Source organism: Phyllostomus discolor, chromosome 11 (genome assembly GCF_004126475.2).
Source record: "Phyllostomus discolor isolate MPI-MPIP mPhyDis1 chromosome 11, mPhyDis1.pri.v3, whole genome shotgun sequence".
In the NCBI taxonomy this organism is placed as follows: domain Eukaryota; kingdom Metazoa; phylum Chordata; class Mammalia; order Chiroptera; family Phyllostomidae; genus Phyllostomus; species Phyllostomus discolor.
In genome coordinates, this window is record NC_040913.2 from 20,327,142 (window position 1) to 20,353,892 (window position 26,751).

At 36.7% G+C, this 26,751-nt stretch overlaps 1 protein-coding gene across 13 annotated transcripts in view; it reads left to right on the forward strand.

Moving 5' to 3' along the window:
• Positions 1-26,751, forward strand: part of MYCBP2 (MYC binding protein 2) — a 262,494-nt gene that overhangs the window by 166,992 nt on the left and 68,751 nt on the right. For 8 of the 13 annotated variants that reach the window (XM_036011258.1, XM_036011257.1, XM_036011261.1 and 5 more), the window contains exons 47-54: positions 2,387-2,602; positions 5,216-5,271; positions 8,987-9,102; positions 11,682-11,779; positions 12,459-12,575; positions 13,283-13,423; positions 23,036-23,110; positions 25,729-25,953. In XM_036011258.1, the coding sequence (XP_035867151.1) occupies positions 2,387-2,602; positions 5,216-5,271; positions 8,987-9,102; positions 11,682-11,779; positions 12,459-12,575; positions 13,283-13,423; positions 23,036-23,110; positions 25,729-25,953 (1,044 nt within the window). The remainder of the gene's footprint in view (positions 1-2,386; positions 2,603-5,215; positions 5,272-8,986; positions 9,103-11,681; positions 11,780-12,458; positions 12,576-13,282; positions 13,424-23,035; positions 23,111-25,728; positions 25,954-26,751) is intronic. The other 5 variants (XM_036011264.1, XM_036011265.1, XM_036011268.1 and 2 more) reach the window with 2 other exon arrangements.

Sequence of the window (26,751 nt, forward strand, 5' to 3'; positions counted from 1 at the left end):
TTTAAGAAATATTGATTGATTGATTTTATAGAGCAGGAGAAAGAGAAAGAGAAATATCAATTTTTGTTATTCCACTTATTTATGCATTCATTGGTTGATTCTTATATGTGCCCTGATCGGGAATTGAACCCACAACCTTGGTGTATTGGGATGACACTCTAACCAACTGAGCTACTCAGCCAGGCTGTTGAGGTTCTTATTGAGTTCATTTACTCTTCCCCTAAGTTCATTGAGCATCGTTATATCCAGTGTTTTGAGCTTTGCATCTGGGAGATTGCTTATCTCCATTTTTGTTTAGTTCATTTATGCAGTTTTGTTTTGGTTTTTCATTTGGGACATGTTTCTTTGTCTCCTCATCTTGACTGCATCCCTGTGTTTGTTTCTGTGCATTAGGTAAAGTTGCCACATCCCCCAGTTTTGTTAGAGGGGCCTTATGTAGTAGGCGTCTTGTAGGGCCCAGTGGTGCATTCTCCCCTCATCACCCAAGCCAGGTGCTCCAGATGTGCCCCCATGTGGGATGTGTGCACCCTCCTGTTACAGTTGAGTCTTGATTGCTGTTGGCCTGTTAATGGGAGGGATTTGTTTCCAGGTCCATCTGCTGTGAGTGCTAGCCTTGGCTAAACCAAGGAGCTGCTGTGCCAGGGCTCACCCCACAGAGCAGGACTTGCTTCAGTGGGGTTTTGGTGCCTGACGAGACTGCCCCTTGAGTGTGTCACTTGTAGAGATGGTTGGGTGGTTCTCTGGCATGGTCCACCAAGTGCACTGGTGCAGGGGTCTCCTAAGAGATACAGGCCAAAGTCAGCCGCCATGAGCTACCAAGCAATCTGCAAATGGCTGCCACTTGTGTTGGTCTTGGAGGGGCCCAGGAGGGGCAGAGTTGTGAACAGAGGCCAGATGCCACCAGTTCCAGGCCTGGGACCACTTAGCAAGAGGTGGAGGACATGTGGGTCAGATGCTGCTTGTTTAGGGTTTGTGAACCTTTGAGAGATTTTTAGGAAAGGCTACAGCATGAACCAAGATAGGCCCTCTGTATGGAAAAGTCATTGGAAATGGCTTGGGTGGACCGACAAGTTGGGTAGGTTAGGGTGACAGGGAATCACCAGGGTAGGGCAAACAAGCATTAGCCATGTTAATGGAGACTCTGATATGGGGTCCCCCTGCCGGCTCCACGGGGAGAGGATTCAGTACAAGAACAGTGGCTTCTGCCAGCATTGTTGTCTTGATGAAAGCTGTCCCTCTACCCCTTGCCTCAACACTAGACAGTTCAGTGCCTTCTTGTGTGTCTCTGGTGCTTTTCAAGTTGCCACCTCAGCGCTGGAGCTCAAAGCCAGTTAGACTGAGTAAGTCCGTGTGCGGGCTGTTTAGGAGAAACACCTGGGACTCCAGGAGCCCTTCATTTCTCATCCATAATCCCTACTGGTTTTCACAGCCAGAAGTTACGGAACCCTGGGCTTGGGGGCCTGGTGTGGGTGGGTCTGAGACTTCTTGTTCAGGGGGAACCTCCTGAGTTTTAACTGCCACACATGGGTGTGGGACTAGCCCCTGCTGTGTTTCTGCCCTCCTCCCAGCCTTAATGTGCCTTCTGTATATCCTTAATTATAGGCCTTCTTTTCAGCTAGATTTCAGGCCATTTTGAGTGATGGTTGTTCTGTAGTTTAGTTGTAATTTTTATGTGGCGGTGGGAGGATGAGAGTACTGCATTTATCTACTTCATCATCTTGACAGAAAGCCACAATTCTGTTCATTCTATCTACAGTAAAGTAGATGAAAGATACATTTTATTCCTGAAGAGATTTAGTTTGAAAGTGTAATTAGATTGCTTAGATCAAATAGTTTATGTTGGTGACAGTTATTTGAAAGTACTCTTTCTGCACTAGAGTAAACATCTTTAGACTTTAGGTATAAGATTTTTTTATGTGTTAATTTCTAAGATTTATCAATGGAGTACATTTTCTTTCACAGAAGAGTACAGCTAAAATTGAAGTTAGCTTTTAAAAATATATGGAGATCGTGAGAAAGTATTTATATTTGAGTTACCAGGTAAAATGATTTAATGTTAGTCTCTTCAAGAAATTAATGTAGACTCATTCTTCTATCCTTTTCTGTACTTTACTAGTGGTAACATTTACTTTATGTTTTGATGTGTGTGATTATTTATTCCAAAAAAATATGTCTCTTTTTTATACTGTGTTCAGGATCCATATTGTGAAACCATCTTAAGGGCATTATGGCGCTATTAAATAAGCGCTGAGGGGAATGCCTAAGATGGACCAATTATGACATAATATATATAGAATTATGAGTCCACAATTATAAATTGCTCTTTTTCACATGTCACAGACAATTATATAACAATAATATTTGGTTTTTATAATATCATGGTTAGGTGGAAGTGAAAGCTGTTCCCATTTCTCAGAAAAAAACATCTTTACAACAAGAGCAAGTGAAGAAGCCTCAAAGGATCCCGGGCAGCCCTGCCATCACAGCTGGGCCCTCTAACACCGACAAGACTTTTGGTGGGCTGGCATCGCCGAAGCTGGATGTTTCGTATGAGCCGATGATCGTCAAGGAAGCTCGCTATATTGCCATAACAATGATGAAGGTGATTTATTTTACTTACCAGAAAAAATTTATTTTTCACTATTTAACAAACATTTGAGCCATTCAAATTCAGACACAAAATTATAGGTCTAGAGAATTGTTGATAGATGATAAAATTGTGACAGTTTTTAGGATGATGTTATTTTCCTTCAAAGAGGGTTTTCATTTGCTTTTGGAAGACATCTAGAGGGGATTGCCAGTAATGGAGCAAGTTAATCCAATCAGAGATTGAAGTGGTTGAAAGTTGGATTTTAGTTCCTACAAAAATACTTGTCTGTTTCCAATTTACCATTCTTTTAAGGACATACCCTTTCAGGGATTCAGCATGTACCTAACCAGCCCCCTTCAGTTTTGGGGTTCTCCCAAATGCCAGGCTCATCTCTTGGTCTCTTCATGCTTTTTAGCTTCCTTATGTCTTCGTGCAGATTTTTAAAAAATATTTCATCCAGTTCTTTATCTTCAGAGGCAGCATTAGCCTAAATTGCCAAGATGGTTGTTAATTTAAGCAGAAGTTAGGAATTTTGTCATTATTGGAATGAAGTTGTGAGCCATTCAAGGTTTTCAAAGAATGACACAATTAAATTTGTGTTTCATAAGGATCATGGTGGATTGTGGAGAACGTGATTGGGTAGAAGATCAAGAGCCATGGTTTAGTTTAAATATCTAGGGGACTGTTGATTTAGTCTGGTGAGATATGCTGATCCCTTGCACTGTAGAGTTTTCAAAATAGATTCATGAGATATTTAGGCTCAAAAGGACTTGGTGGCAAATGGGGTTGGAGTAAGAGAAGGTTCACATTTTGAGCTTCAGTAGTGAGGTTGGTAAGTTGGAGAAGGGGGAGTTTTGGTTGAGGAGGATAATAGTTGGGGATGTGATGCATTTTAGATATCTCTGAAATAGCCATATGAAGATATTTACAAAAGGAAGTTGGATTACAAACCTGAAATTATCACAATCTGACCTCAAGAAAACATTTGAGAATAATCACTTGGGTTAATAAGCACTTGGATTACTCATAAAGTTAGATGTCTACTTTCACAAATGAAGAGAGAAGTTCCAGGACGAGATCCTGAAAAACACCAATATCAGTGATCCTCAAATTTGTGTCTACAATAGATAGATAGATAAAATGAATTGTGTCTATGAGAATCATCTGGAGCATTTATTTAAAAGGAAAATCTTTCAGTCATTCAAAGATTTTGATCCATAGATCCAATAGATCTAGAGAAAATTTCAGCGATTTGCATATAAAACAAATATGCAGAGTGGTTCAAGTTCAAAAACTAAACTTTGAGAAACATTGGTTTACAAGATAGATAAGAAAAAGAAAGAACCAAGAAAGAAAAAGCACACACACCAACATTGATAAGAATACCAGGCAAAGAGATGAGCTGAGACACAAACTAGCACTGCATGTACTGTTGCCACTTCTACCACCACTTTACATACAGCAGCTTAATCCTCACAGCAACCCTGTCTAGCCTGTTTTTATTCCCATTTTACATAGGTGGAAACTGAAGCATGGAGAGGTTGAGTAACTTATCTAAGGCTCGCAGTCTGACTCCAGATTTGATTTTCCTAACTACCCTCAACTACCTTATTGCACATCTTGAAAATCAAGGAAAGAGCAATTTAAGAAAGGTTAACAATGTCATCCTGCACAAGTAAAGTTTTGAAAAGGATCTAGCAACAGTGAATTCACCAGTGATTTTGGCAGTAGCAGTTTTAGAGGCATAGTAGATTGATGAAGAGGAAGTGGAAATAGCTAAAGGCAAAATGAATATAGTTTTTTAAGATGTTTGAGTATAAAAAGAAACAGGAGATGGAATTGAGTGAAAACTTTTCAGTTTGGGATTGAATATAGAAAAATTTATGTGTTTTAATACTGATGAGGAGACAATTGAAAGGAAGGAAACCCCCGAATACAATCTGAGAGAGATAAAAATATCTAGAGTTCAAGTGGAGAGATTAGCCTGAAATAGTAGTATTACCTCTTTTCCTCTTTTGTATTGATTTTTTAAATGTGTATATTAATGATACATATCCCATTTTGGTTATGTGAATTACAAATCACCTCCTCCCTAGTGGAAGCTTCTATTTGCTCTTTCTTTATAGTGTCTGGAGAAATTTAAATTTATAATATACTCACATTTCTTCTAAATTTGTATATGGTATTATTATTTATATTTGCATATTTAACACACCCAGAATTTAGTTCTGTAAGTTGTGTGATGTAGCTAATTGAGTGTTTTCTTTTTCTCCTATATGGATAACCATTTGTCTCAGCACCATTTATTTATTTAAAGATTTTATTTATTTACTTTTAGAGAGAGGGGAAGAGAGAGAGAAAGAGAGGGACTGAAACATAGATATGCAAGAGAAACATTGATCAGTGACCTCTCACATGCCCCCAGCTGGGAACCTGGCCCTGCAACCCAGACATGTGCCCTGACCAGGAATTGAACCAGTGACCTTCCACTTTGTGGGATGATACCCAATACACTGAGCTGTACCGGTTAGGGCATCTCAGCACCATTTATTGCATGTTCTATTACTGCATTAATAAAGAATGTTTCTAGTGATTTTGTAATTCTTACTGGTCTCTTTCTTAAAGGTTTATGAAAATTACTCATTTGAAGAACTACGTTTTGCATCACCAACTCCCAAGAGGTAAGGATCCTTTCCTGAATGCATATCCAAAACATGTCAGCTGCTTGCAACTAAAATCATCCTGCATTTCAACTTTATTTTCCATAAATAAATATTTTTTAGCATTTTAAAATTTTGGGTAGAAATATACTACAAATTTTATAATGAGTAGGTTTGTAGATACAATGTTCAGCTGCAATACTACCAAAATGTTACATAATATTAAGCTGATGGAAAAAGAATAATATCTAAAACATGTAATTTGGCTTGTTTAGGGCTAGTTTGTTTTTCTCTTTTTGCATCCTTCTCTCCATTTATTGAGTTGCAGAGTGATTTCAATGTACTTTTGATTATGAAGTCTTAATTTTTCAGCCCCTGAGTAATTCTGTTAACTCCAGATTTAAGCAGATTTTTTTTTTCACTTAGTATTTTATTTGTTGATTAAGAGAAGTACTTTTAAAAATAGATGCTTGGAAAAATATTTTTGATGGATTGTACTTTAGAGAGATCACCTCCTTAGAATTCAGAAAAAGCTGCAAAGTGAATCAGAAAAAGCATAACTACTTAAACATATTATTATTTTGTGTCACATGACTTATTAGAAACTAATAGGTTACTATGGCTTTATTCTGGTCTGTATATGAAATAGAATCTTTTTTTAATAACTCTTTTTTTAAAGATTTTATTTATTTATTTTAGAGAGGGAAGGGAAGGAGAAAGAGAGAGCGAGAGAAACATCAATGTGTGGTTGCTGGGGGCCATGGCCTGCAACCCAGGCATGTGCCCTGACTGGGAATCAAACCTGCAATGCTTTGGTTCACAGCCTGAGCTCAATCCACTGAGCTACGCCAGCCAGGACATGAAATAGAATCTTAATGCAGAGTCTAGAGAGGTTTTGAAATAAGGAAGTAGTATTTTGTCTCTGGCTTAATTTTAGTCACAAAATGTCTATACAGTGGAAGCATATAATTTTTATAAAATAAATGTGAGTCTTGGCCAGTATGGCTCAGTTGTTTGGACCATCATCCTGTAGACGAAAAGGTCACAGGTTCACTTCCCAGTCAGAGCACATACCTGGGTTGCAGGTTCAATCCCCCTTTGGGGCACACCGATCATTAGGCAACCGATTTATGTTTCTTTCTCACGTCAATTTTTCTTTCTTTCTCCTTATCTCCTCCTCCCCTTCCTCTTTCTCTAAAAGCAATGAAAAATGTCCTTGGGTGAGGATAATATAATAAGTGAATAAAAAATGTGGACTATATAGATGTATAGCATATTAATTAAGAACTAATTGGCCATTTGCCAGTAAGTAGGTTTTTATATGCATTGGGCATTTTGAACCTAATTATAATAGACTTAGCTAAGGAAACATGCTTATTCTTCAGATACTGTTAAGCATCCACTCTGTGGAACGCACTGGTAGAGGCTCTGGCATACTCTTTAAGATAGACAAGGTGCTGATGCTCATAGCATTTATATTACTGTGGAGAAACAAATAAGTAAACAAAATAGTAATAATAAATGAAGTTACTGATAGTGATGGGGTTGGGGGAAGTTCATTCTAGGCAGAGAAAATCTGGGATGGATGGAGCTTTTTGATGTGTTTGAGGAACAGAAAGATAGTCTGTAGAATAATGAACAAAAAAGAAAATAATCAAAGATAACGTGAGAGAATTATATAATGACCATATTTTATAGGGACTGGTAGGCCATTTTAAGGAGTTTGAATTTTCTCCTAAGTAAATTTGTTTGGAGGGTTTTCCAAAAGAATCTGGGGACAGATGTAACCTGATTGATAGTTTTAAAAGATCAATCTGGCTTCTCTCTGGAGAATTAATTATAGGGGAGCAAGAGTGGGAACAGAGAGATGAATTTGACTATTAAGTTGCTTGAGTAGTTGTGAAATAGAGTTAGCAGTGGAAATGAAGAAGTGGATGGATTTGGGATATAAGAATTATTCTAAGTAGAAGATAAAGCCAACAACCTTGCTGCTGGAATAGAAGTAGAAGGTGAACAAAAGAGAAGAATCAAGAATGATTGCTTCAGATATAGCAATATAGGGCTTGGCCAACTTTGGCCTGCAGACCAATTCAGGCCTGTTTTTGTTAAGCAAGTTGTATTAGAGAATAGCTTTACTCATTAGCTTATGTATTGTTTGTCGCTTCTTTCCCACTATAATGTAGTAATTGTGAAAGACTAGCACAATAGACTAAGTATCATTACAGAAAATGCTATTGACCTCTGGTATAGATTATCATGATTTTTACAAGGATCAAAAAGCCTGAAAAATTAACAGGTGTTTTTATTGGTGGTGTTGGTCTATTTTGTTTTGGTGGGTGGAGGAGTGAGTGGGAAATAAGAGTCCTTCTTTGGATATATCATAATTGAGAGGCCAAGATGCCTCTTAGTTCTCTAAGTACAGTTATTTCCAGAGCCACTGGAAATACCAGTTTGAAGTTTAGGAGACAAATAAATGTTCCCTAAGTGTGGGAGTCATCTATATAGCCATGGCATTTAAAACTGAGGAATAGATGAATGGTCAACTAGAGAGATGCTATTCAAAGTAAAAAGAAGACCTAGACTCAAATCCTGGGACATTCCATAGTTCAAGAATAGTCCAAAGAGAGAGAGCCAACAAAACACAGAGAAAGAATGGCCAGTGAGATTAGAGGAAAACCAGGAGACTGTTGCAGAAGCAAAAGGAAAGCATTTCACAAAGTTAGGAGTTGTCAGCTATCAAGTGTTACTGAAAGATGCTAAGGACAAAGAAACGGCCATTGATGACATTGATGTAAGCAATAGCAATGAAGCATTTGGAACAAAGGCCTAGTTAGGATAAGTTGTGGAAGAAAATTGGAAATAAGGAAAGGGAGATGGTGATTATAGACAATTCTTTAGGTAAGTTTTGATATAAGTGGGTAAAGAGATATGAGACCTTATTTGAAAGGGCTGTAATATCAAGAGGAGGTGGTTAAGATGAGAGATTTTGAGGATTGTTTGTACAGAGATGAAACACAAATAGAAATGATCCAGTAAAGTAAGAGAACTTGATGATGAATGAGAAGTAATTGTAGCAAAGAAGTGCTAAGGGAATGAGATTGGCAGCACAGAGGGGCTGTCTTTGAATAAGACCCAGGATACTTCTTCCATTGTAACAGGAGAGAAGGCAGGGGAAAGTAGGTTTATTAATCTGAGTAATAACTGAGGAATAGATTGTACCTCTTGCTTCTGTTTTCTCACTGAAGAAAGTGATGCCATGGTCATCAGAGTGAGGAACTGATGATAGAGGATTGAAGTTGGGAAGAAAAAATGAAATTCAGTCATTTTGGAGAATAGGAAAACTTACTATGGTAGGGCAATAGGATTGTCACTTACTGTAATAATACAATCAGAAAATAAAATAACAAAAAAAAAAACAGAACCAGAGACAAGGAAACATGGAACACACTGATAGCCATAGGAGGGGAGGAGAAGGGTGGGGGATGGTGGAAGGAAGGGAAAGGGACTAGTCAAAGAACGTGTGTGAATGACGCATGGACATGGACGAAAGAGGGGACTGACTGTAGGCGAGGGCTGGGCTGGGTGGAGGGGGACAAAAGGGAAAAAACTGGGACCACTGCAATAGAATAAACAATGAAAAAAGGAAAAAATTAAATATTTGCTGATATATTTTAATGATGTTGTTAGCTATTTAACCAAAAGTAACTTTTCCAATATTCGTCTTATTTCTTTTTAGACCCAGTGAGAATATGCTGATCCGTGTCAATAATGATGGCACTTACTGTGCAAATTGGACTCCAGGAGCCATTGGACTTTACACTATTCATGTTACCATCGATGGCATTGAAATAGGTATTTTTTAAAAAGTTATGAGTTAGTGCAGAGAACTAGAATCAAAGTCATCTTCTGTCCTAGTCTGTGCTTTAACTTGTATCGTAGACTTGGACAGATTTTATAACTTACTTGGAACTTTGTTTCCTCCTTTACAATGAGTACTGCATTAGTATATTCATTCTTAAGGTTTTAAAATTTTGTAATAGTTTAATGGTGTTGTTATAGCCCTCATGACTCCTTCCCCCTGTTCCCTAATGCAACTGGTTAGGTATGATCGCCTAATCATCACCTATCCATGCTGCTGCGTAACTGTGCATACCTCACCTCCTCCTCATGGGACATCTGTCCTCCTTCCCTGGCTGTGAGTGGAGACCACCTCATTCGTCTTTGGTCTTCCAATCTAGTGAGGTGCCTGGCATATAATGGCTGCCTGTAAATACTTGTTCAGTGAGCGAGTAATTTCTTTGTCTACCACTAACTTGGGAAAATATATTGCTTTTGTTTGGGACATTAATCTTTTTCTTTTCTTTAGTTTTAAACTATCCATGTAATAGGACAATAGAATAAGAAACCTCTAATAAGTGTCTATCAATATGAATTCCTTGTGGCATTATCTTTACTGATGCTCCTTGAAAAATAGGGTTCCTGTGACTGAGTAGATTTAGAAAACCTAATATATTGTAGTCTCATCTTCGACATTCATACAGTTCACGTTAACATATCAGGGATTCCAAGAAGTTCTGAACTTAATCTTGTTTCAAATGGAAAAAATCAAGAAATGTGATTTCACTCATATGTGGCTTATAAAACTGAAAGCAACAAGCAAACCAACAAGACGGATAAACAAAAACTTAGTAGACACAGACAACAGTATGGTGGTTGCCAGAGGAAGAGTTGGGGCAGGGGAGGCAGAAGAAGGTATAGGAGTAATAAATGGTGATGAAAGGAGACTTGACTTTGGGTGGTGAGCACACAAATACACTGTATAGATGATGTATTATATAATTGTATACTTGAAACCTATAGAATTTTATTAACCAATGTCAGCCCAATAACTTTAATGAAATTTTTAAAATTTTTTTAAAGATTTTATTTATTCATTTTTAGAGAGGGAAGGGAGGGAGAAAGAGGGAGAGAGAGAAACACCAATGTGAGGTTGCTGGGTTCCGTGGCCTGCAACCCAGGCACGTGCCCTGACTGGGAATTGAACCTGCAATGCTTTGGTTTGCAGCCTGAGCTCAATCCACTGAGCTATGCCAGCCAGGGCTTAATGAAATTTTTAAAAAAGAATCTGCCTAACTTTGTTAAATCCTTACATAGAACCCTAGCATGTGGGGAAGAGGGAGACAGGGTAGAAGTAAAAGTAATCCTAATTAGCATTCCATCAGAATATTCTTTGGGAAACTCTGACGTAAGTAGTTTGTTTTTACAGTGAAGGTAAAGAGGTACTTTACTGATGTAACTGTATAGAACATACATTAATGTAACTGTGTGGAATTAGGTGTCTCAAATTCATCTGTATCATTCCAGCAACCTTTATCCTCAGCCTTTGCTACACTCTCCCTTATTTCAACGTACCCATAAAGCCTTAAGTTCAGCAAACTTGTGTTGGTTCTGAGGCAAAGCATTGTTCTAGGTAAGACAATTACTATCAAATATTAAGTTTATTGATGATTGCAAAATAAAACAGACAAAATTATGTGAAGTAGAATATAAGTAGCAACATGAAAAAGGTATAAACAATAGGAATTCAAAAGTGGGGGTAAGTCAAGAATAGCTTCATCTTTGCTAATAGTGGGGTGAAGGAAACTGCTACAAAATAGGTGAGAAAAATATTCTTATATTTGTTTTTGCAAATGAAGAAAAAGTTTCATATTTACTTGGAATCCATTTTCTTCCCTACCTTTCTAACTCAGCTTTTTCCCAAGGTGACCAAACTGTCAGTAGGCTGGGGCCTGCTTGAGCACAGGCAAAGACAGATGATAACTCATTAGAACAATGATAGTAATAATAGCTAACACTTACTGAGCACTTAATACACATGCAACATTGTTTTATTCAGACCTTATATATTTTAAATCATTTCATTCTTGTAATAGCCCAGTGAGGCCAATGCTATTCTCGTTTGCATTTGATAGATGAAAAAGTTGAGGCACAGAGAATCAAATAGATGTGGGAGCAAACAAGACAGCCTGATGTGAGAACCCCAGCTTTTAAGCACCGCACCGTGTTGCGTGCTAGTGATGGAGATGGCTGGTAGAGGCAATGAGTGGTGCTCTGATCTGATGTTGTGAGAGAATGTTCATTCGTATGAGGATTTCTTTTTTCTTTTTAACTTTTTTAGTATAATTTCAGATGTTTGAACAAAGAATGTGAGCCCTTCCTTTTCTCCTTGAACCCTAAGACACCCGTTTGGAATCTCAATGCCATTTTCAAACACTTTTCTTGTTTAATACAAACATCAATCATCCTAAAATGACAGAATTCAGATACTTGTTTAACTGTTTAAAGTAGCCTGTGAATGTGTGTAAGGCTAGGTTTCATATCCTCCCTTTCTTGTATTCTCAAATGTTACAGTTTTCTTCCTTTTCTTACAGATGCTGGACTGGAAGTAAAAGTAAAAGACCCACCAAAAGGGATGATACCACCAGGAACTCAGCTGGTCAAACCAAGGACTGAACCTCAACCAAATAAGGTTAGGGTAGGATGAAATTGGAACCTGAATTGGTCAGAGACTTATTAATTTCCTTCATTGATGCTTCAGGGTGGCCATCAAACACCTAATATTTTACTTCATTTTAGTATTTGAATTCTAAATATTCCTAAATAATTTTGAGGAGTACCTCATAGTAATTCTAATCATTTCCAAATTGTATAACCTGTACTTTTTGGGTTCTTTGTATAGGCCTTGTATACTTTCTGTTAATTGAAAATTTACAACTAACAAAAAGTCTTCTGTTCCTAAGTGTTTAAAGTTTGCAAGGTCAGAGTACCCTGTGCTACTAAGAAAAATTAATTTCCTAACATTGAAAATAAATAGAGGAATTTTTGTAAACTGTTTATTAAAAGGGAAACATTTATAAAGAATTTATGTTCTACCTTTCTTTAAAAAAAAACCTCTTTTTTTTATCATGTCCTCAAAATTTAGAAATTATAAATATATTAATTTTAAAATATCTTCAGTAATGTACATTTCAGTACTTTTTTTCTGTTGTTATAAATAAACCACTGTTGTTCACACAGGGAAAGCAGCTACAAATAATTTTGGAAACTTCCTAAAAATTAATAATGCTTTCAAATCTGTTTAATTTTATCGCTTACTATTTATAAGATCTCTGCTCCATGGTTTTCCTGTCGGTTTCTACTTGTCTCAGGTTCGGAAATTTGTGGCCAAGGACAGTGCAGGGCTCCGCATCCGCAGCCACCCCTCCCTCCAGAGCGAGCAGATCGGCATAGTGAAAGTCAACGGGACCATCACTTTCATTGACGAGGTAACTTGTCCTGGAACAGCTGGTACTGGATTCTGGACGAAACGATTTCACATTGTTTGCACAATAATAAAGTTATAGAGTTTTCTGTTAGAATGTGTTTTAAGTAGTTTGGGTAGTGTTTGAAAAATTGGCAAAATGTGTTCATTGGGTTTCAGACATTTCATTTATTTGTATTTAGCAATTAAAAAGTAACTGAAATTATATTTTTAACATGAAAGGAACTCAGTTAATATAGTAGTCTGAACCTGTATAAGTACTCACTTAAAATGGGTATAGTTCTTCTTGAATTTTTTAATGTTATTTGTTTTTAAAAATGTGTTTATTGTATTGCTTTAACTTTGACAGTACATTTTTTCTAATAATAGAACCACGTAACTTCTGATCATTAAAATCTAAATTGAGGGAAAGGAAGACTCATGCTCTTTTGGGAAACATCTGATTTTATGTTTAACTTATCTTAAAGTGTTATTTCTTTGTACTTTTACTCCTGTGACATTGTTTTTACAATCTCACTGTGTGAATTATCACATTGCTTGGCATTCCCTTGCTGCTTTTGTTCCTTAAAGGTTCTGTCATACTTACCATCTGCAAAGCTAGATGCTTATCTCCATGTCAATCATTATTTGCCTGTTTTGTAGCCTCTCAGCCCTTGCCAGCTTCACAGGAGTTACAGGAGGGCATGGCTCCTTTTGTTGCTTATTTCTCAGATTCACAATGACGATGGTGTGTGGCTGAGACTGAATGATGAGACAATAAAGAAGTATGTTCCTAACATGAATGGTTACACTGAAGCCTGGTGCCTCTCTTTTAATCAGCATCTTGGCAAGAGTCTTCTGGTCCCTGTTGACGTAAGTAAAAGAGCATTTTAAAAAGCATTATCGGTACACTCTGTCCTCATTACAGGACATTCTTTATGACTTTTCAGTTCTGAGGTAAACAACTACTAAATAACTTTTACTTTATAAGTCCTTGAATTCTTGAGAGCTTCTGTATAATAGAGGTGGACTTTGGCAAAACTAAGAACCTTATTATGATCCAACACAGGCAGAAAGTAATAAATGAAAACTAGGTCTACTGAGTTTTTTCGAAGAGGTGGGGAATGAGAGTGGTTTGCATATTTTTGTCTTTCTTATTCACATTATTGTTTGAAATGAATGCCAAACTAAATGTATGAAATCAGTATCATACCTTCAGAAATGTGTAACTGTCTATATGTTGGCATTTTGTAATTAGTTCTATGTTTTAAGTTTAAATCTTTTCTTTCTTGGCTTATAATATACTATTGTGTTAAAATAAGAAGGATTTTTAGACTTATGGTACTATAATGTACTAGTTGAAGCTAAACTCTACTGTCTGAGAGAATTCATTGCACCTCTCTCACAAATGCAGTAGAATATTTAGAGCCAGTGTTCACAAGATTGCTACACAGCTAAATGTGATAGTAATCCACAACTCTTTTTATAATCTTTTAACTAATTTTTATTTTTTTAAAGATTTTTAAAATTTATTTTTGGAGAGAGGGGTAGGGAGGGAGAAAGAGAGGGAGAGAAACATCGATGTATGAGAGAAACATTGATCAGTTGCCTCTTGCACACCCCCCACTGGGGACTTGGCCTGCAACCCAGGCATGTGCCCTGACCAGGAATCAAATCAGCAAACTTTCAGTTTGTGAGATGATGGCCAACTCTTTAAAGTGATGACCAGTCAGGGCAACACTTTGTAATTTAACCATAAAAGTATGATTTTTCTTGTTCATCACCATCAAGTGATGTATTCCTTATGACACTGCTAATAAATAGCACTGTTAAAATTTTATTTTTTAAAAAACTTTAATATTTTAGACAGCAAATTTCTTAAAAATCAGTGTATATAAAGTTAGCTTATGATATCAACCCATTCAATATATTGTTAATTTTTTCCTTGATAGTTCAGAATAATGTTCTCCAAGGAGGCCATTATACAAGATGATTCTTTCTTTGGGAAAGAAAATGTGGGAACTTTTATTTATATTTATTGACCTCATTCTTTTTTTATTCTTTTGTATATGTTTTATAATACAGTAGGGAGAGATATGTCTATATATATTTTTTTAACCCATAGATATGTCATTAAAAAAACTTAGAATGTACTGGCCTACTGTTTTACTGAGGTTAAGCTAAAGAATGACAAATCTATAATTAAAATGTAAAATTTTAAATAAACCAGATTTTCTTTTAAAAACGATTTTATTTATTTATTTTATAGAGAGAGGAGGGAAAGGTGAAAGACAGGGAGACATTGATGTACATGAGAAACATGATTGGTTTCCTCTCATACTCGCCCACCCAGGGGCCTGGCCAGGAATCAAACCTGTGGCCTTTTGGCTTGTAGGACAATGCCCACCCCATTGAGCCACACCAGTCAGGACTAAACCAGATCTTCATAAAGCTTCCTCAGATTTGTATCTGCAGGTAAAAATGTAAAAGATTGTGACTCTCTGGAAGAGAGGTACCACTCCAGAAGAGAAAGAGTAATTCTTTATCATCTGTGGCTAATAAGTTGGCCTTAAATGATTTGAAGTCATTTTTTTATCATAATAACCAAAGATTATTCAGGATTATGAAAACATTTTAAAGGAAATAACTGTTATGGTCATTTTACTTTTTTTGTTTGCAGCTTTTTAGAAAAATTTTCAACAATTTAGACTTTTGTTTATTTTAGTTCCCTGATAGGGCATTATATTATCTTTACTACTGCCTCCACTCCAAAATTCTGTTCCTAATTTCTTTGCCTGTTCATTTGAAAATATACTTTTGAGAAAAAAAGGCAGTCACAGATAAAACAAGAGAATCAACAAAAGTAGAAGGGAAGAGCAAGAACTATTCTGTGCTGAAATTCTAAATTTCTTAGTTTGATTTTGGAACATTGGTGTTTTATTATTTGATGCTTTTAAACCTCATCTAAGACAATTTGTATTAGACAGGGTTCTTGAGGGAAGAGCAGGTAAGAAGGTAAGAGAGAAAGCAGAGTAGAGTAAGTCGTACAGATGCTTGTTGACCGATTTTCACTGGAATGTGAATGAGAAGGCTGTCACTGACTTAATTTGAAAACACCTTCATACAAAATATTGGGGATAGAAAGTAAAGTGAAATAAGGGCTTCTGGTATTTTGTAGTCTTTATGTATAAGAATGACTTGAATTCTTTTTTCATGTAAATTCAGTGTCTGGCCCTGACTAATGTGGCTCAGTTTGTTTGAGCATCATCCCATAAACTAGGAGATCAGTGGTTCAGTCCCTGGTCAGGGCACATGCCTAGGTTCACTCCCAGGTCGGAGTGCATGCAAGAGGCAATGCATCAATGTTACTCTCTCACATTGGTGTTTCTCTCCTTCTTTCTCTCCCTCTCTTTCCCCTCTCTAAAATCAATAAGCGTATCCCTGGGTGAGGAAGGCTGAGTTTTTCTGGTTCCTTTATTTTAAAGATAGTAGTGACTTAAAGATTTTTATAAAGGAAAGACACCAGTAGGAAAAGGGTAAATAAAAGATATAGATGGGAAATCTGAAGACCGACAAAGGAGGAAAAAAATGGAATAAGGCCATATTTTGAGAGTTGTTTCTGTGAAGGAGCAGAGGATACGTGTGGCAGTAGATAAGTTTTTAGGGGTGGAGGGAGGAAGGGAAGAGGTTGAAGGAGACCATGATACTTCCATAAACTAGAAGAGAGGAGAGCTATCCATTGAGATAGAAACAAATGGATTACATCGAAGGGTTCAGAAATGTCATGAAAATGAGGAACGATGTTTAATAGAAGTAGAAGAAGGATCTGACAGGAGACTACTTGGGATTGTTGAGCCATTAAGGACCGAGTGAGACCACTGAATGGGTCCATTCTGGACACCCTTCCTCCCACATAGACCTAAGTGTCCAGAATTTCAGGAGCCAAGGAAGCAGATTAGAGCATTAACTGGACTTTTCCGGGATGCTGTGACAGAAAAATGGGGATGAAAAGGAGTTTTAGAAGCTGACGGAAGAGCAGTTGAGATCACCAGCTGGTATCTGGCCTCAGTTAGAAATGTGAAACGACAAATGGGGGGCCCAAGGGACTTGCAGGACTTAATAAAATCCTAGAACAATATAGTGTAGTGAGTGCACTGTAGTTAAGATCTGGAAGGATATATGCAGTTTGTGTGATAAAGTAGAACATTTGTATATGATTTCATAATTAGAGCATTTTATTGAATGGGATGGCCCATTAACGAACGTGTCCATGAAAAGGTCACCGAAGTGTAGTGGAAGTGAAAGTCATTGGAACTGCCTCAGCCTAAGAAGTGAAAGGCAGGGCAGTCGGATGGTCATCAAACCTACAACTGAAGGCACAGTGTGATGGCAACACTGTAACTGGGAAGGTTGAAGTTGAATTTGTTTACCATTGCAGGTAGGGTCCATTAGATACCAGTGTAGTCCTGAGGCAAACGGGAATAGTTTGATGTTGGATCAGGGAGAAGCATACAGCAGTTCTGCTGTAAAAATAAGAGAACAGGGATGTATGGTTTATATTTATGTGGTGACTTAAGATGACAGGATACAGCATAGCAAATTAACTGGCCTAGGGCTCCAAACAGATCTCAGGTGGCCTCAGTGCAGGTGTCAGATGAGGACCTGCACAGAGTCAGACATACGTGAGGACAGCCTGGTTTCCTAGGGCTTGTCTGCAGGGCGTGCAGCAGGCCCTTACACAATTCGTACGTTTTCTGTTAATTATTTTATTGCTGTTCAGTTACAGTTGTCTGTTTTCAATGAGAACTTTACTCTGTAGGGCTAAGCCATAGAGGGAATAATGGTATTTGCACAGAGGGGATAATAATTCCATCTCATCTCCTAAAGGAACTAATACAATAAATATATCTTGTTACTTACTCCTTGGCATCTCTTACTATTAACACATTTACTACTGGGAAAGCACTTTATACTATTCTTTTTTACTTCAGTCCATTTGTGAATAAATCAACTATAAGTCTGATGCAAAATTGCAAAACACTGATAAATTAAAATAATGAAGGACCAATGCCAATAACTTAAGATGCAAAAGTACCGAAAACTTACCTTCAACAATCTTTACATCTGCCTCTTCAGCCTTTTCTGGTGAAAACAATTTTGCATTCACTTCAGTGTTTGTACCTTATTTGGGTCCTGACTCAAACCAATTTTTGGGAAGAGTGGGAGTGGGGATTGGAAATTTAAACACTGCCTAAATATATGATGAACTATTTTTTTAAAAAAATTACCATAGATAATCACTTATTTAAAGTAAGCTTTAAAGTGGTTTTTATTGCACTGTTTGTTTACTTACTCAAATTATAGAACTCTTGTTTTCATTGTAGATATGTACTTAAGATGAATTTTAGCCATCTAACAAGTTCTATTTAAACAATATTACTAAAAAATAATGGCATTCTAACTTCATTCCTATGGGATTTTAACTCTGTTTTAGCATTTCAGTAATATTCTACTTTAGAGATTAAATCACATTAGACATTCATATTATAACTATGTATTTATAAAAAAATATTTTTAAATTAATGGGAAAAGGGGATAAATATGAAGGATGCAGATTTCTTTTCTTAGTTTACCAGGCTTGAAAAAAATTTTAATTATATTTTATTAATTATAATTACAGTTGTCCTCATTTTTGCCCCCTCCACCCAGACCCCCGACTCCCTCAGGCAATCCCCACACCATTATTCATGTCCATGGGTCATGTGGAGAAGTTCTTTGGCTACTCCATTTCCTATACTGCACTTTGCATCCCCATGGCTATCCTGTAACTGCCTATTTGTACTTCTTAATCTCTTCATGTCTTCACCTATTCCCCCACATCCCACTACCATCAGGCAACCATCAAAAAGCTCTCCTTATCCATAGTTCTGTGTCTGTTCTTGTTTGCTTTGGTTTTAAAGATTCAGTTGTTGAAAGATACGTATTTTTGCCAGTTCATTGTTCATAGTTTTGATCTTTTTCTTAAATAAGTCCCTCTAACTGTTCATATGATATTGGTTTGGTGCTGATGAACCCCTTTAGGTTTTTCTTATCTGGAAAACTCTTTATCTGCCCTTCTATTCTAAATGATAGCTTTGCTGGGTAGAGCAATCTTGGCTGTAGGCCTCTGCTTTTCAAGACTTTGAATATTTCTTGCCAATCCATGCTAGCCTACAAAATATCCCTAGAAATCAGCTGATAGTTTTATGGGAACTCCCCTGTAGGTAACTCACTTCTCTTTTGCTGCTTTTAAAATTCTGTCCTTATCTTTAACCTTTGGCATTTTCATTATGATATGTCTTGGAGTGGGCCTCTTTGCATCCATCTTATTTGGGACTCTGTGCTTCCTGGACTTGCATATCTATTTCCTTCACCAAATTAGGGAAGTTTTCTTTCATTATTTTTTTAAATAGATTTCCAGTTTCTTGCTCTTTCTCTTCTTCTCCTTGCACCCTGTGATGTGAATATTGGACCTCTTGAAGTTGTTCTAGAGGCTGCTTACACTATGCTCTTTTTTTTTTTTTTTTTACTTCTTGTTCTGATTGGTTGTTTTTTTGCTTCCTTATTTTCCAAGTTACTGATTTGACTCTCAGCTTCATCCACCCTACTGTTGTTTCTCTGTGAATTGTTCTTTATCTCAGCATATTCTTGGCTTCTGACTGGATCCTTTTAATGCTGTTGAGGTCCTCACTAAGTTCCCTGAGCACCCTTATAACCAGTGTTTTGAACTCAGCATCTGATAGATTGCCTATCTCCATTTTCTTTAGGTCTTTTTCTGGAGTTTTGATCTGTGCTTTCATTTGGGCCATGTTTCTTTGTCTCCTCATTTTGGCAGCCTCCCTGTGTTTCTTTTATGTATTAGATAGAGCTGCTGTGACTCCATGTCTTGGTAGTGTGGCCTAATGTAGTAGGGTGTCCTGTAGGGTTCAGTGATGCAGCCTCCCCAATCACCTAAGCTGGGTACTTAAGGTGTACCCTTCATGTGGGCTGAGTACACCCTCCTCTTGTAGTTGAGCCTTGGTTGCTCTTGGCAGGTCAATGAGAGGGATTTACCCAGGCCAGTCAGCTGCAAGGACTGGCCGTGACCACTTACCACCAATCTCCATCCTCTATCTTCAAGGATCAGCTATACAGGGTCAGGATCTTGATGCTCCGAAGTGGTCCACTGGGTGCACAGGCCATGGGGTTTCCTAGGTAGTACAGGCCAAGGTCAGTCCATACCTGTGTTTTGCCTAGGGCCACCCAGTCTGGGCTCTAAAGCAATCTGAGATGACTGATGTTTGCATTAGACTTGGAGATTCCCTGGTGAAGCTCAGCTGTGAATCTAGGCTGGCTGCTGCTAGTGCTGGGCCTGGGGCCACTTAGCAAGAGGTATGGGGGCTTCAGAGTCAGTGAGGCCAGCTGCTACTTATTTGAGATTATTTAGGAAGTTGTGAAGCATGAGGGAAGACCAGCCATTCATATGGAAAAGTCTGTGTTAACAGCCTGGGTGGACCCATAGTTGGATAGGACAGACTCCCTGGGGATCTCTAGGCAGAGCAAATAATGTTAGCCCAGGTGATGGACTCTCAGATATGGCACTGGCCTATTGGCTCTGTGGCTCTGTAAGGGGAAGGTTCAGAAAAGGGACAATCGCCTCTGCCTGCCCCTCCATCTGCAAGAAAGCTGTCCCCCAGCTCTCACCCTGAAGCCAGATGCTTCATTCCCTCCCTGTATGCCACTTGTCCCTTAAAAGCTGCTACTCTAGTCCTGGAGCTCAGAGGGTGTGAGTATGTGTAAGTGTGGGTTCTTTAAGAGGAACTGCTTAGGACTCCAGAAGTTTCTTTCACTGACTTAGTCCCTGCTGGGTTTTGCATCCAGAAGTTACAGGGCTTAGCTTCTTGGCACTGGAATCTGGGCTGGGAGGCCTGGTATCTTGGGACTCCTCGCTCCCAAGATATCCCTCCTGAATTTTTGTCCACCACAGGTGGGTGTGGCACCAGCCTGTTCAGCATGTCTGCCCCTCCTACAGTCTGGATGGATGTGGTTTCTTCAATTCTGTCATTGTCAGACTTCCACTCAACTTGATTTCTAACTCTTGTGAGTGATGGATGTTCTATAATTTAGTTATAATTGTGATGCTGTGGGGGAGGAGGCAAGCCTTGTTTACCTACATACCTACACTACCATTTGGACCAGAAATCCTGAATTCTTTTCAAAAGTCATGAAGACTCACCTCCTAATTTGTCTTCAGTATCAATCCAGATTTCAAATCAAATCCTTAAGCATTTAAAATGTATCCACTCCAGGGCTGGGGCTGTGCTAGAGGTTGCGGGAGGGAGATGCCTGGTCTCTACCCTTAAAGAGCTTGCATGCTTGCTCAAAAATCTCTCTTGATTTTCTTCTCTGTACTTCTCAGTAATGCTGTAGCTATTAATTTATTGTTCATTTAACAAATATTTATTGAGTCCTTATTATGTATCAGATACTAAGCTGGGAAGTAGGTATTGGTTGGGGAGGTGGACTGCAGGGATACAAAATAAATAAGAGTGCAGTTCTGACTCTTGAGGCACTCACTGTGTAGTGTGATGGACATACTATATTCAGATAATTAAGTTGCATTGTGATAAGTTTTAGAATAGCTTACCTTAGGAGATGACATTTGAGGGGATCTTGAAGAAAAGTTGCCAGGGAAAAGAGGAGGAATCTCTACACAGAGAATCAAATGTCTAATGTTATGGATGCATGCTGTGTTTGGGAACTAGTAAATAGTTCATATGAATGAAGCAAAGATTTGGGGGTAGAAAGCATGTATGTACCTGGCAAATTAGGTTTTTCTCTCCCTTTTCAGAAAGCACTTTGTCTATAAAAGTAGAAAAGGCTTACTGTTTTCTCTTGCTACCCATAATAGTTTGGTTTTTTTGTTTGTTTTTGTTTTCCTAGCCTTCAGCCTAATTTGTATTTATATACTTTTATTTCTGTTAAGGCCCCCAGGGGTAAGGAGTCTAGGATCCCTTCTTATTTGTATCTGTTTCTTTCAACATGTTAAGTGTTACAGTTTGCTTATGGTAGGCTTTCAATATTTATCAAATACTAATTTTTAAATTCTTGGTATTTGGTATGATCATGATGCTTGAAAGAATTCCTAACACATACAGTCTTCTTATCTTAATTCTCTCTCTTAATTCTCAGTGTGATCCTGTGATGTTTAAGTATTTTGATATTCTCATTTTTTATGAGAAAAGATAGCTACTCTCTCAAAATCACAAGTAGAAAGTAGTAGGCATATTATTAGAAATGCTCATTTTTTTGGCTTTTGTATGTTTTATATTTACAAATTAGCATTTATGTATGTATATTGGTGTGTGTGTCTACATCTGTCAGTACACATATATACATGAGGAAAACGCAGAGCTAGAGCATATTATATAAATATTTATTATCTAAAATGGCTTACAGTTGGTCAAGAATTATATTGTTTCCTTTGTGTTGAAGTCTTGGGTGATGGTAGCTTTTATTAACACTTTGAATATCCTCATTTTGTCCAGAATAACCATTTATCTCAATCTTTACATAAGCAGTAAAATTGTATAATTGCTACTCATTGGAAAGACTTTAATTTCAGATCAGATAAATACATTCAATAGAATGGTGTATCTGTAAAATGTATATTATTTAAATTTTCACTGTGATGGGTTGTGAAAAATGCTTTTTTCTGGGACTGTGCTGCTTTGAATTGGTTGTTCTTTAACAAAATATTTTTAGGCTTTTACATAGTAACCAAATGATCAGTGAATTTCCCAAACTTTGAAGTGGAGACAACTAGGCCCATCTTCTGATAAAAGATTCAGATTGTTTGTTTTTCTGTATGTTTTCCCTAACAGATTTGCTAACAGCTTTCTGTAACATCTCAAAATGATTTTTTCCATTTATAGAAGAGAGGAATATTTTTTTAATGACGTAGAGTTTTTTTTACTTGTTGATTGTTTTTGGTACTTTAAAAAATGATAACTAGTTCACATATACTACATGCCATTATTGCCCACTAGTAATAGTTGCAGTACCTATACGATCTATATGTTATTCATGTTTTCCTTATAAAACCGCAGACCGTTTTCTGTCGTTAAACAAATCTGGGTGATACTGGGAAAGATAAGTTGTCAGATGAGGAGTTTTAAAGTTTCTCTTCTTGAATTGACTGTGTTAAGCTTTAAATCAATGTCTGGCTCTTAATTTTAGTAAAATGGCATGACACACTATATCCATGGAGAGCTTTTGACAAAATTTATTGGACTTTTTTTAATGTGCGGTTTACTCAGGTGGCTTCAGTTTCCCTGTAGTAAAATCGTATTTCAGTGCTGGTGCCAGAGTACAGAACAATGTTGTAACTGTGAACGCATCTTCTGCAGCCGCTGTCTTGTTCCCTTTCTTTGTTGATATTTTTCTTTCTTAAACTTTGTTGCTCAGAATATCTTTAATGCTAGCCAAGGAGTCAGGGATTTGGACGTATTTTCATGGACTTCCAAAGCTTTTTACCCCCAGGTGAGTTAACTGTAAGGAACAATAATACATTATTGAGGTATTTCAGCATGTATAACAAATTTACATTATATCCTTTGAAGTCTTTGCTTAAAATATTTTTTTTACCAAAAAAGATCTATACAAAGTACTGCAGTTGTTTCCCCTTAATCCTTTTCCCCCTACTTCTCCCAAAGAATGTGTTACTAGTTTAAGTTAAACTTTTATATGACTTCAAACTTGATATGTTTAGTTTTGTGACTAGCTTCTCCCGCAATTGCATCCAACTCTAGCTTTTTCAGAACTAGCTTATTTAGGTGGGAGAGTCTTGACCCCATGCCTCTTCTCTTTTATCCTGTTCTTCCACAGTGCCGTTGTGAATGTTCATCTGAGAAGGGGCAGGGGATGTGATTTATATGCTGCTGCCAGGTCTTACGTTCCTGTAGTAAATAAAACATGTATCTTAGCATTGCTTGAGAGTAAGCGGCACAGTTCTGACTTTATGTCTGTTACTTCTTTTTATACTGCTTAGTGTTAAAAAATTGCATAGACTTTGTTTTACATTTATCAATACAGTTCATTTAACTATTCAATTAAATATTTTAATAACAGTTCCATATATTGCTTTCAGTGAGTAACTTACAATTAATACTTTTTGCCAACACTTATATCTCAGTGTTACCATGAATGATCAAAAGTTAGAAATACTGTTACACTTAATTAAATGCTCCAGGTGTATTATTAAATACCAGTCAGATTATTTTTCTCTAAATCTGTTACCTCCTTGTGATTTTTTGATGTCATACCATGTAATTATTTTTAACTTTCAGTTGTAGTAAAGACTAACCTGCCTCTTCCAAGTTTGAAACAGCATGACATATTGACTAAAATTGATCATACAGAAGTAGACATTTTAAATGTCTACTGAAAACCTTGTAAGTGTAGTCACTCAATGTAAACTTCAGACCCTACTTTACATCTGAGTGCTCTTGTATTCATATTGCTGTGCACATATATAAGTTTTTGCAAGTATGCATGCATGAGTATATAAAATGGATATTTTAAGATTATTTTAAATTGAAATCTAGTGTGAATTTTTCAAGTATTTAAAATTCTCATTTCCATTAAATTGTCAATATATAGCTAAAGAATTTTGGATAAGTATGGTATAATAATTACGGTAAATGTAAATAAATATTGTCTATAGTGCATCTTTGTATAACTAAAAATTGATGATTTTAATCAAACAATGAAATTTACAGTCTAGGATGGTTGCTAGTGGCTCTAAAATTTTCCTTGTCCAACCATATATTGAATTAAAAACACACATACACAGAATTCTTGAATCTGCATTTTTTTAACTTCAGGATTTTATTTTTTATTTTCTACTACATACTGGACATGTTTACACACCTCTTATATGAGACAATTTATAGGGATAGAGCTAGTCAGTAATGTTTTGTCTTGCATAATGTTACTTTTTCTTCATTTTTATTCTGACATTACTAAATACTAATTTTTACCTAATGTTTGAGCAAGTATCCCATTGTGATCATCTTTTACTGAATTTCAATATGGAGCAGTTTATAGAGTGTATATTACTGTATTTAAGATTGCCATTTAAATCTGTTTTAAAGGAGTAATAATAAAAATGGAAAACCCCCTAGTTTTGCGGAACTTTGACTTACGTTTACTTGGGCAGACGAACAAATATGGGAAGGTTGTTGTTCCTCTTCATTGCATTTACATAGAAAACACTTTCATCACAGCATTCATAAAATTTAGGGCATGTTCTTTTCTTTCATTGTGGAACTGACTCTCATATCCAAATGCATTGCATCGATGTAAAAATGCCTCTTTAGTGTTAATCTCTCTTTTCTACTAAAAATCTAACCATCTTCTTTTGTTAATAGCTTTAATATTTCACTGTTTAAAAATGGCTAGCAAATCTAGCAAGACATCTTTATTTGTACCATATTAAGAAAGTACAAGTTGTTAAAATCCTAAAAACATTATTATATCATGTATAACTAGTAAATGATAAGGTGTATCTATATTTTATATACATTTGGTCATTACTGTTATTGCTATTTATAGATAAGTCTCCAGAGTCTTAACACCTATTTTCTCTATTTGTAAATAATTATTACAGACAATGTAAGGAAATGAAGATTTAAGCTTTTTAACCCATATCAACATAGAGTAATGCAGTAATAATGATTCATAATTATTCAGTTGTTCACATAGTAAATTTGTTTCTCCTCTTAAATATTTCATTAAAAGATAGAAGTAAAATCAAGTACTATATTTCTCAAATTTTTATGGACAAAAGTCTGGGGTTCAGTTGCTGTCCTATTGTATTTTCTTCTCTTCAACTTTATTTTAATTATTATTCAACGTTGAAAAACTGAATGACTCTTTAATGGTGGTATTGACTAATACTTCAATTAGTAGTCAGTTTACATGTGTATTTACATGTGTACATGTGTATTCACATGTGTACATGTGAACTCAGTTTACATGTGTATTCTCTTTCTTAGTTGACAGTATTATAGAACTGTTATAAAGCTATTAATAGGAAGATGTTGAAAGCGATAATAGATTGTATTTTGTTTATTTTTTTTTCCTATTCAAATTTTCAGGAACCTAAAACTAATACTGATGAATTTTTCAAAGACATAAGCTCCTGCTGCCCACAGGAAGCAACAATGCAAGAACAAGATATGCCGTTCTTGCGAGGAGGTCCAGGAATGTACAAGGTAGTGAAGACAGGACCTTCTGGCCACAACATCAGAAGCTGCCCTAACCTTAGAGGTATCCCAATTGGAATGTTAGTTCTGGGAAACAAAGTCAAAGCAGTGGGAGAGGTATGGATTCTTGTAGCTTCATGACTTCTAAGATACTCATTTTTAAATAATACAACCAAAACATCTTTTTCTTCCAAAGGTTGCCATTTCCATTCAGGTTTTTAAATGCTAGTCTTCTTTATCTTTATTTGTATTGAAAATACTAATGTAATTTTTCTGTGCTTCTTTTCTAATAACTTTATTCTCATAATCATCCTTGTGAAAAATGATATATTAACAAAATGATGTATATGTATACTTAAATGTTTTGTATTTGCATATATATTTTTATTGTTATAAATGTACTATACTGTCATGGATTAACAGCACTTTTAAATATTTGCTATGGCTCTGTCCAAGGAGTTCAGTTTGTTATAGCATTGTCCAGATGCAGGTTTGATCCCTGGCCAGGGCACATACAAGAATCAGCCAATGAATGCATAAATAAATGGAACAACAAATTGGTGTTTCTCTCTCCCTCCCTCTCTCCCTCTCTCCCTCTCCCTCTCCCTCCCGCCCTCCCTCCCTATCTCCCTCTCTCCCCTTTCCTCTCTCTTTCTAATTGCAATTAATTTTTTAAAAAGTATATTTGCTATGGATCATTATAGAGATGTGTATATACACAGGGTTTCTTTTCTTTGTTCCTATTCATGTGTCTCACTGAAGTCCTGAGCAAATACAATTACTCTTTCATCAACTGTGGCATTTGTCTCAGCTGATGAGCTTGAAGATGTAGTGTGTCATGCTATTTCTCAGTGTCAGTGTCATGTTCAAGTTGCATTATAGGCACCACCAACATAAATTAAAAAGCATCTTGTG